This window comes from Henckelia pumila, chromosome 4 (genome assembly GCF_033568475.1).
Source record: "Henckelia pumila isolate YLH828 chromosome 4, ASM3356847v2, whole genome shotgun sequence".
NCBI classification, from domain to species: Eukaryota; Viridiplantae; Streptophyta; class Magnoliopsida; order Lamiales; family Gesneriaceae; genus Henckelia; species Henckelia pumila.
Window position 1 is genome coordinate 137,474,257 of NC_133123.1, and position 12,673 is coordinate 137,486,929.

Below are 12,673 nucleotides of genomic sequence, written 5' to 3' on the forward strand. Positions count from 1 at the left end.
CAAGCTTCGTTCAATTCATTCATTTCAGAATCGAATCAAAATCATCAACACATCATCAATCAAATTCATTTCAAACCTCAAACGAACTTCCTCGGTTCACAATCCGACCTCTTGAGTTGATTGAGCTCGTAGCACGTCTGAAATTTAAAGATTACCATCTAACAAAATCAGTATACAATCCCAAGATCATTGACTCAATCTTAGACTATCAATATGGTTTCAAAACATAACCGAGCATCATAGCGATTGACAATCGGGAATCGTTACGATATCAAATTCATTTCTAATTTCAACTTCATTCATGCGACTCTTCATATCCGTTCATTATCATTCAACTCTTCATACCAACAGCTATAATCATCAACATATATTCTGGAAATTGTAACGAGTTCATTTCATAATCAATCTTCGATTCGGTTTTGATACCGGGATGCATACAAGATCAAGAATACATTCATAACTTCAACAGCAATCTCTACCATATTTCGTTTTTAAAACCATGTTAAGATAAAAAAATACTTACGTCAAATCGAAGGTCTCATTGCAAGAATTCCAGAACACTTTTCGGAATCAAAATCGAACGACCGACGCAAAAGTTACGGCATTTTGAAAATCGTCGAAGCAACAAAGATGGAGGGATCGGCTCCCCTGTTCTTGGCTCTCATTTCTGAATTATGAATTGGTTATATCCTTACACGTATCCCATCTAATATATATATATAAAGTTGGATATGCATGCATAAATTGCACTATGGCCCCTGGCCTCTTCCAAAAGTTGCAATTCAGTCATCGGCCTTCTATTTAATTCAATTTCGATCCAAATAATTTAAGAATAATAGAATTTAACTCAAAACTATAAATATTCTCAAATTAAATAATCTCGAATCAAAATTAAATAAATTCGAATTAAATTCAATAATCCCGGCCTTTTTGCACTTTAGCCCTCGAATTCTCGATATTTTCAAATTAGTCCCCGCTCGGGTTTCAACTTCGAATAACGTCCTATTCATTTTCAAAACTCAGAATTCAATCTCAAATTCCATAAATATTCAATTCGAATATTAAATCTTTTAATTTAAGAATTCCCGGAATTTAATTCTCAAAACCCGTAAATTCTCAAATTAAATATTTTCGGCTCGTACATTAAATATATAATTTCCTTCGATCCTCAAATCAATATTTTCTCAAATTACAGAATTTCAATCTTAAATTTCATAATTAATCACTTAATATTTTCGGGCCTTACAGTTGTAGTTTTCACCAGTTATTATTATTATTATTTAACAAACTATGATGATGTTGCACATGCCGGTGTAAGTGTTACAGTATCATATTTGGAACAAATGATATATATGAGATGTAGCACATGCTGGTGTTTATTGTACCACGAAGCAGATTTTATTATACCAAATCTTTGGTTACATTACACCACATATTGTATGAAATAGTACCATATATTCATGCGGATTTTATATCAATGGTGATTAACACATGTTTACACATCTAATTGTGGTATGAGAATGTGTTAAATTTGTTACATCTTTCCTACATGTTTTACATTGGTTTTGGTGCGTGGTTTAGAAATTCAGTACCATTTGTATTGATACTTAGTATGTTTACTTGAAAATAAAGTATAATATTCTCTAATTGTGGTATGAGAATGTGTTAAATTTGGTAGCATATATGGTGATTAACAAACACATGTATATGTATACATCGTTTATGTTTGTAACATCTATGTTTAAAACAACTTTACATATGCATCCAATGTCCTAATTTTGTAACATCAATGGTGATGAAAACATTTTCACTCATAAAATTCTAAAATTTTAGTATCAATCATGATTATACATGTTTATGCATTCTAATGTGTAATTTAGTAGCAAATATAATGATTAACAAACACATGTATATGTTTGTAACATCTATGGTTAAAAACAACTTTATCTATGCATCCAATGTCTTAATTTTGTATAATAAATGGTGATTAACACATATTTACACATCAAATGTCTAATTTTGCAGTATAAATCAAAATACTTTAGCATGAAAATGAAGTGGTCAACAATGCAGTACCATTTACATCTATACATAGTACATTAGCTAGAAAATAAAGTATAACAACCTCTAATTGTGGTATGAGAATTTGTTAAATTTGGTATATCTTTCATACATGTTTTATATTGTGATTTTGGTGCGTGGTTTAGAAATGCAGTACCATTTTTATTGATACGTAGTATCTTTACTTGAAAATGAAGTATAATATTCTCTAATTGTGGTATGAGAATGTGTTAAATTTGGTACATCTTCCATACATGTTTTACATTGTGTTGGTGTGATAAAAAACGTAGTACCATTTGTATTGATACGTACTACGTTTTCTTAAAAATAAAGTATAATAACATCTGATTGTGGTATGAGAATTTGTTAAAATTGGTACATCTTTCATACATGTTTTACATTGTGGTGTTGGTGCATGATTCACAAATGCAGTACCATTTGTATTGATAAGTAGTATGTTTACTTAAAAATGAAGTATAATATTCTCTAATTGTGGTATGAGAATGTGTTAAATTTGGTACATTTTCCAATTTTCATACATGTTTTACATTGTGTTGGTGTGTGATAAAAAAACGTAATATCATTTGTATTGATACGTAGTACGTTTTCTTAAAAATGAAGTATAATAACGTCTGATTTTGATATGAGAATTTGTTAAATTTGGTACATCTTCCATAAATGTTATACATTAGTGTTGGTGCGTGGTCAGAAATGCAGTACTATGTATTTAAAAATGAAGTATAATAACGTCTAATTGTGGTATGAGAATTTGTTAAATTTGGCACATATTTGATTGTACTACGTATATACGTACATTACAAGAAAAGAGATCAATGACTAGTAATTAACACATGTTTATGCATCAAGTGCATGATTACATGAAATTGAAGATGATTCGCACATGTTTATGAATATAACTTCTAATTTTGGTAGCATATATGGTGATTAACAAACACATGTATATGTATACATCGTTTAGGTTTGTAACATCTATGGTTAAAACAATTTTATATATGCATCAAATGTCCTAATTTTGTAACATCAATGGTGATGAAAACATTTTCACTCATAAAATTCTAAAATTTTAGTATCAATCATGATTATACATGTTTATGCATTCTAATGTGTAATATAGTAGCAAATATGATGATTAACTAACAAATGTATATGTTTGTAACATCTATGGTTAAAACAACTTTATTTATGCATCCAATGTCCTAATTTTGTATCATCAATGGTGATTAACACATGTTTACACATCAAATGTCTAATTTTGCAGTATGAATCAAAATAATTTAGCTTGAAAATTAAGTGGTCAGCAATGCAGTACCATTTACATCTATACGTAGTACTTTAGCAAGAAAATAAAGTATAATAACGTCTGATTGTGATATGGAAATTTTTTAAAATTGGTACATCTTCCATACATGTTTTACATTGTGGTGTTGGTGCGTGGTTCAGAAATGCAATACCATTTGTATTTATACGTAGTATTTTTACTTGAAAATAAAGTATAATATTCTCTAATTGTGTTATGAGAATGTGTTAAATTTGGTACATCTTCCATACATGTTTTACATTGTGTTGGTGTGTGATAAAAAAAACGTAGTACCATTTGTATTGATACATAGTACGTTTTCTTAAAAATGAAGTATAATAATGTCTAATTGTAGTATGAGAATTTATTAAATTTGGTACATCTTTCATACATGTTTTATATCGTGGTGTTGGTGCTTAGTCAAAAATGCAGTATCATTTATAACAATACTTAGTACATTTTCTTGAAAATGAAGTATAATACGTCTAATTGTGATATGAGAATTAAACATCCATTCTACCAGAATTAAACACCAACTTCATCGACATAGTTATAAATGGAAATTAAACATCCATTTCACCAAAATAAAGTACCACCTTCAGCAACATAGTTATAAATAGAAATTAAACATCAATTATACCAAAATATAGTATCAACGTAATCAACATAGTTATCTATCCGATCAAAGTATAGTACAGAATATACCAACAAAATTGTTCATTCCATTCTCATTTTCCTTAGTCCTTCCCCATCAAACCATATTCGTCGTTTAGGATGGCTGCAGCAACGTGTGCCATTGTACCGCCTATGTTGCAATCAGTCTAAGTAGTCCATGTAAAAGGGTCATCACGAGCATATCACTCCTCCCATAGGCAAGTAAACACACCACAATCTGGATTAGGCCCTTGGACTCTACATTTTGGGAATCCCACGTTGCAATTGGCAAGCTCAAAATCCTTGAAAATCCTCAAGTATCCTAATAGAAATTCAACCTGGACACAAATCGAATTATTGTAATAGTAAACTAATTGCATCACATAATGAGGAAGCTGGTAAAATAATGCATTACTTACAAACTGCCTCACACTTGTCCTGTCATATGGGCTGTTTATTGAGTTTCTCATAACAAATTCCCTTTTTTCATTATTCCACACAAGAAAAAATCAGTGATAATTGGGGATTTATTTCCAATTTGACATATTCTTAATTTAAATTGTATGTGTTGCGCACAACAAAATCATAATCTGGGATTTTATTTTGCGTTGTTTGTAAACAAATTTTCTCAATGATTCTTCAATGGAGAAATTGAAGTTCATGAATTAGATATATACTTGGTTGTTTTTTAAAAACTTGATTGTTATAAACATTCATGAATTTGGAAATTCACTCACATCTTAAACAGAATAAGAATAATTTCATAAAACTAAGTAAACAAACTAAAATTTGTTTTCAAATGAAATTTTAAATAAAAGGAGATAAATGTTATGAACAAATAATTTAGGTAAAAGAAAAAACTAAACTAAAATCAAAAAGTGAAAACTACATGCATGAACATTAATAAATTTTACTATAACGAAAATGGTAAACGATGAATTTCTGGAAAGGTAAACATTTCATATAGTTATAAGCATTGTCAGATACAAAATGAGCATATCCGGTGGTGATAAATTCATAAAGGTAGGTAATTATCAAAGGAATTAACTGTTTTTAATAACCCACTTGGATCTTCGAGTCATTTTGAACGTGTACATCATAACAGAAATTATATCGATAACAAAATCTGAATAAGCATCGTTTTAATATCAAATGCACTGTTTTGAAACTTATTAGAAATCCATGCCACAACCTGAAAAACACACATTTCTCATTCTAAAACATGCGCATCATACAACCATAATATCTATGATATTTTAGCGATTTGAAGGTCACCAAATCTCCTTATCTTTCTACGAACTAAAACCAAGGTTAACTTGACACTATGCTTAAAAATAAAATCATTTACCTTGCAAATGTAAACATTTTTTAAAAAAATAGTTTCATACACAAATATCATAGAAGTTCAGGCTTACGAAAAAAATTCAAGAGAATCAAGCAAACAATTTTAATGCAGATAAAAAGTATTAATCTTGCAAACCACAGTACTTTCAATTTCATTCATCCCCATTTAGACACTACTTTTTATTATTTTTTTCCTCAAATGAGATTTGACAAACTAAAAAAATAGCGAACAAATAATAGAAATTCAAGAAATTTAATCCGAACAAACAATTGAACAATCAATACCAATTAAGAAACAAAGCAAACCCCAATCATCGAGAGAGTTTGTTCGACAATGAAATCAAGAAGAAATTAAGATCAACAAAAACAAAGAGACACAAAACAATATTAAATCAACTATTGCACACTTAACAAAGTGCAAAGGGGAAAAAAGTAGCAAAATAAAAACGAAAAATTGAAAAAAAAAAACATGCAAAAATCAATTACAATACAGCGGCAATTGGAACAAAAAATTGCATCCAAATAATTTAATCAAAACCAAACAAGCCACTAGATACCTCAAATACCAATATCGTAACCCTAGATACCATTTTCTAGAACAAATTTCAATCCAAAATTCTACTTCACAGATTAATAAGCGCACAAGCACATAAAAACGTAAGATTTAATAAAGAGCACAAATCGGGTAGAAGAAAAATAGCTCGCGGAAGGCCCCTGTGGGAACAATAATTTCGAACATAAGAAAAATTTGAAAAAATTGAATGGGAACAGATAATAATACATGAAGAAGGTTGCGTATTCCTGTATTAATGGCGAGTAATATGGCGGCGACGACCTACGGTGGCATCAGGGGTCGAAGAGAAGCAGAGAACGGAGGAGAGACAGGGCGACGCGATCCCGAGTTTGAACCGGAAAAAGGCAATCAAGTAGACTCAAGTTCTCCGGTCGTTGGCCAATTCGGTCGGTTGTGGGCAAAGTCGGCCGATGGATTAGGGGTAGAGATTTTTTTCGTGATAATCAAAGGGGAGAAGAGTTAAGAGGGAGGTAAGAGGGAGGAAAGAGAGATGAGAAATATAAATAAAATAATAATTAATAAATAAAATAAAAATGAGATTATTGGTGAAAAAATAAAATAAAAAGGAAAATTGAGTCAAAACATGAAAACAGGGAGTTATAAAAAAGAAATTGGATGTAGTAGTGAGTGCAGAACAAATTTTTCTGCCTTAGGTACTGAATCACAACTTTATTTTTGAAAAGGGGATTTTTCTCCAAAATCCCCTTATTATAACTAATTAACTCTTAATACATAAAGAATATTTCCGATGCCGAATTCCATCGTCATAGGTGAGATGATGGCAATCAGAGAAGGCCTTAGAGTAGCTCTTGATAGAGGTTTTTGTCGGGTTTTTGTTTTTACTGACTCATTGTTGGCCGTGCAAGCAGTCACGGATCCTAGTAGTGATTTGGCTTATGTTGGACTTCTTGCCCTGGAAATTTTATCGTTGTGTCCAGTATTTGATAGTGTTTCTTTTTTCCATGCTAGGAGATCGGCAAATGTTGTGGCCCATTCCTTAGCTAATTTTGTTGTTTCTTCCCCCGCATCTTTCTCTTTGGTGCCTGGGAATTTTCCTTTTTGGCTGCAAAGTTTTGTAACGAATGATATTACTTCTCATCAATAAAGTTACAAGTTTTTCCGTCAAAAACAAATATTCATTATTATACACAGTATGGATATTTAATTGTCATTAGAGAGCTAAAAATAAGAGAGGTTAAAAATTTCGGTTACGTAATGGATAATTAATTATTTACCAACTAAATTACCCACATTTTCCTCAAATTAATTTAATTATTTATTTACATTAGACTTCAAGAAAATTATTAAATATAAAAAAATTAAAGTTGAGTTATATTTATATTTTAGTTTGTAGTCATGTATAATTTTAATGTGAAATTATATACACAGCTCTAATGATAAATAATTAACTATTAAAATTGATAAACAATTAAAAGTAACACTAATGCGATATTTTCAATGGTTTATTCTATTTTCGCATTTTATAATTTATTATATCATATTAATCTAAGTGATCATATAAGTGTCATAACTTAATTGTATCAATAGAATATATAATTAACTTAATTTAATTTAGAATTTATTAATTGGACTCCGTAAAATAGCACCATGATTGTAGTTAGAAGAATATCACCTAATTATATTCTATGATCATTATCTAAAATGATACAATTTGGAAATCATGAAAAAATATGAATACTTATTTTGATCAAATTTTTTAATTAATATTCGAATTTATTGGTAATAAACCAAGTATCATGGTATATTAAAAATTATATTAAATTAAATCGATAAAAGAGTTAGTCTAATATCCAATAGTTTCTACTTGAATAACATTAAGAACCAATCATTATGAACAAATAAAAAAAATTTATTTATCTCACCGTATAAATGTACAAAATAAATTAACAAGATCCTAGATAATTTAACTTATTGTTATATGTCCAAATTTTTTAATAGACGTTATTTATTATATTAATTGGTTATACTTTGATACATATTAATCTCATCATTAGTTGTCATTATATCTCTATCTAAATTATTGATTGATTATGTTTTGTTACTTTTTTTTTCTTTATTGTATATTTGTATGGTGTGTGGATGAATAAACATTTTTCAAAAATTTGTTTCAATCCATATTGTTCTATTTGTGTTATGCTTATTATATTATTATTTGCTAATAACACAAGGTTTAGAAATTGAATTTTTAACAATATATATGTTTTTAATTCATAATATTTTTAAGGGAAAATTGCAAATTTAGTCCTGTATGTTTGTCACTTTGCGATTTTGGTCCTTTATGTTTTTACATTTCAGTTTTAGTCCTGTATGTTTCGATTTTTGGCAATTTCGGTCCTTTTTCTTCGAAAATGCTGACGTGGCACTGTACACGTCAGCTCCACATCAGCATTGAATTGGTGCCACGTCAGCGCCACATCGGAAAAAGGACTAAAATTGCCAAAAAAATAAAGATAGCGGACTAAAACTGCAATCTGAAAATATAAAGGACCAAAATCGCAAAGTGACAAACATACAGGACCAAAAAAGCAATTTTCCCTATTTTTAATTTATATCAACGTGCACACATTCGTTTTACTAGTATATATAAATAGCTGCAAAATTTGCAGCATCCTCTCTAAGCGGATGCAGCGGATGCTGCAATCTAATGCAGCGCAAGCATTAGGGGTGCCGTTTTATCATTTATGGAAGTTTTGCCACCTATATATTACGTTGCCTTATTTTTGTCATTTATTTCATTTTTAAAATTATTTATAGAATTTTCACTTATCAAGCTGATTCCGAAAGGTGTAAAAGGAAAAGATTCTCAAAATCCAATATTTCCTGAACGACAACTTCTACTACGTACATACAGGAAATGTAACTCCAGTTCAGCAACTCTCGCAAGAAAATAAATATCCAATCTTCACAAGTTCAGATCACAAAACCCATATCAGACATGAAGCATCATGCAAAGGGAACAAAAAAAAAGCAAGAAAAATTCGATCTTGATGGGTTCAGTTGCCTACCCGACTGCATTCTGAGTCATATACTCTCTTTTCTTGACACAAAGTCCGCCATTAGAACATCAATTCTGTCCAAACGCTTTAAACTAGCTTGGACCCTTATACCATGTCTCCATTTTGAGTTTTCCCACGTTATAATGACAGAATTGGAGCAAGCCATGAGTACTGCTGAATCTTTCAAGTCATGTGTTTATAATGTGTTGCAACAAAGGGAACACACAACCCTCACAAAGTTTCAACTTTCTTTACCTGATCAGGATGCGGGATCCAAGCTCATCGAGGACTGTGCTTTTTACGCGGCGCAACACAACGTGCAGGACCTAAAAATCCATGGATTCACAGAACTCGAGCCAGCCAAGTTGCCAAGATCGTTGCTTACCTCCACTTCATTGATAAGTTTACACCTGCACAATGCCTACGGACGTGGTATGGAGCTGCCTAAATCTGTTATTTTGCCCAACCTGAAGGTCCTGCGCCTCGAAAAATTCGAGTTCTCCGATAAGAAATACGACGGGTGGTTATCGACTGGGTGCCCAAATCTTGAAACTTTGGTTCTGAGCAAGTGTTGGATCAACCCCGGGGATAAGTTGGCGGATTTAGATTTGAATTCGCCGAATCTCAAGAATCTGGAGATCGAGTATTGGAGTTGTGTTTGGGATTGTTTGGATGGTTGTATGATCGATGTGATGGCTCCTAGGCTTAGTTTTTTCAAGTTTGTGGGTCATCTTGTGAGAGTGAATTTTAAGGGGGGTTTGGCTTGTTTGGATGAATTGTGCATCGACTTGTTCTGCCCTTCTTTGCACCTTTGTACGGTGGTACATGAATGCCGAGAGCTAAACGGGGAATTTTTAGATCATCTTTTCCAACAAATATGTGTAGTTAAATGCCTCTTTCTCTCGCCTAACACAATTGAGGTATGTTCATTGACGAATTCGGGATTGAATATGCCATTTGATACGATTAATGTTTGATATATTATCCTTTTTAAACCTTTCTTTGCTATTTTAATTAGATTATATCGAGAATGCCTGAGTTCGGACAAGTCTTGTCGGATGCTATGTCAATGAACACAATCACTTATGTAAGACGATGTGACTCGATTTTTTTTTTTATCGAAGGTATTAATTTTCATTGTAGACGTGTATGTCCAAAATTATTCACAATACTAGTGGAAGTTTCATATTAACTTCTCATAATATATATAATCAATATAAAAAAGTGAGTGGAGCTAAAACAAAATAAATCTACATCTGAATCTCAAATTATATACATGCTATTAATAACTTATAATTATAAAAGTAATATATATATATATATATATATATATATATATATGAGAATTAACTAATTAATAACAAATACTTACCTCATATTTATTTGTCAATCTATTAAAGTACAAAATTAAAATTGAATATATATATATATATATATGAGAATTAACTAATTAATAACAAATACTTACCTCATATTTATTTGTCAATCTATTAAAGTACAAAATTAAAATTGAAAATTCAACACTAACGTAGATAATTTATAAAACAAATATATATATTACTAAATTGATCTTCAGCTAGCTTTTGATTTCTTGGGCCTTCCATCATGTTATAGTCTAACATTAAGAAAGGAAATCCACAAGTTCCGGAACATTAAACGATTTGGTAGAAGCGAGTGGAATAGGTTGTTCGTGAAAGATCTTTAACATCTTTGAATCTTGTTCAAAGAGGTCTCGGAATATTAAAGACATGATCACTAGCTAGTGTTTAGATAAATATCTAAAATGACTAGAAACTTGACTAGAATCATGTATATGTAAAACAATAGAGTAGAACACTCTATAATATTTCTTACTAGTACATAAATATAGAATACTCGAGAAACTTAGCTGAGTAACATAAATAGGTTTAGATACTTCATTTGTAAATAGTCACCCAAGTTTCTCATGTTACAGTAACAACACATTTGTTCTCCAAACCTCTCTTGATTTCTCTTTTGTTCTTGTTTAATTTGGTTAAAACTTAAATTTACTTAAACATCTTTTGGAGAATATTATGCACGGTGCTCGAATCTAAAGAATTGTCACGTGACAAATGACTCTGGAAAAAGGTATAGATTCTAAGACAAACAAGAAAATATAAATTTCAAGTTTTTGTTTTAATTTGTCTCTGAAAATCTCTATGTTTCATTGAAATTTCTTGAGTGTGTCAATATTGCCGATCTTTTGTCAACATCAGTTTGTATTTTGGTTGATAGCGATTTGGAAAAAAAATAGATTCTTAGAGTAATAAGAGAAATCCAAATTTCAATTTTTTGTTCTTTGTCTCTGAAAATTCTCTTTTTTCATTGAAATTTTTTGAGCGTATCATTATTGTTCTTTTGTTAATATCTATTTGTATCTTGATTGATAGTGATTTGGGTATGAGGCTATACGTAATACAATAATGCAACAACTACAATAAGAGGACTTTGAAGTTTTAGAATTTGATTCTTAACTAGATTTTTATCTCATGTCCATTAACCAAAAATGGTAAATTCTTGTGGACAAATATCTCAAATCAAGTGATTCATTTTATTTGAGAAAAGATTCATGAACGTGCTACTCCTCATGTTTCCACTTAGGGATGCAATGAGGCGAACCGAGGATTGGGATATCTTTCTTATCCCCGTCTTCGAATCTAAAATACATCATCATCCTCATCCTCATCCCCTCCCCATTCTCCATTTTTCTTATATATCGGAATTCCATGTCCTCATCCCCTTGTGGATCAAATTCTCATTCGCGCCAAATAAAGGTTTCGAAAACCCCATTTTTGAACCCGTGAATAATAAACCCATCATAGTTAATGATAATGATGAAGACCAGATTTATCATCCTCATACTCGCATTCCTGATCAGGCGAGGATTAAATCATTTTCGCATCATTGCTTCAAATATTGGTTGAGTTAATAAAAAAAATTCTTCAAATTTACTTTAAAAAATATTGATATAAGAATCCAATTATATAAATAAATATTAATATTATTTAAACACATAAACATTGGTAATACATCTATTATAACCAACTTTCAATTAATTGATGAAGTTTGAGATAAAATTACAATTATATCCTAACTTAATTTCCAAAAAAATCAAAATTATTAGACAAATTAGTCATTTTATATGGTCACCTCTTTTTTTTGCCAGTAGATTTTATCTTATTTACCAAAATGACAATCGTTATCTTTGTTTTGTATTTTAAAATTTTCAGGTTAGATAGTTATCACTCTGAAAACTTTTGAATATATAATCCATCATGTGAGTTCTAAAAATAACATGAAATTAATTAATATAAAAAAAATTATGTATATACGCATCGCGTGCAAGAGACACTAGTAGTTTAATAAACAAAAATATGAAATCACATCATTATAATTAGGACAATGGGTTGAATCGAGAACACGATTTTCAGTTATGAATTTTAGTTTCTTTTTGTTAATTGTTAGAAAAGGCGTCATCAACACTATTATTATTGTTGTTGTTATTATTATGATGATTATTATTAATAATAATATCATATTATTAGGGAGTTCGGGGTAAATTCGAGGATGGGGATAACATTCCCATTACATATCTCCAATTTGATTCGAGAATTTTTCAAATCTCAAATCCGAACTCATACCCAAAAATTATCCCTGAACCCACCTCGTTTTGGGTTCTTGCGA

General features: G+C 30.4%; 1 protein-coding gene across 1 annotated transcript; it reads left to right on the forward strand.

Moving 5' to 3' along the window:
* The first annotated feature begins 8,907 nt into the window (after positions 1-8,907).
* LOC140861846 (F-box/LRR-repeat protein 25-like) lies at positions 8,908-9,945 on the forward strand. Its single transcript, XM_073264844.1, has one exon. It carries the CDS (start codon positions 8,908-8,910, stop codon positions 9,943-9,945), a length of 1,038 nt encoding a protein of 345 aa, XP_073120945.1.
* The last annotated feature ends 2,728 nt before the right edge of the window (positions 9,946-12,673 follow it).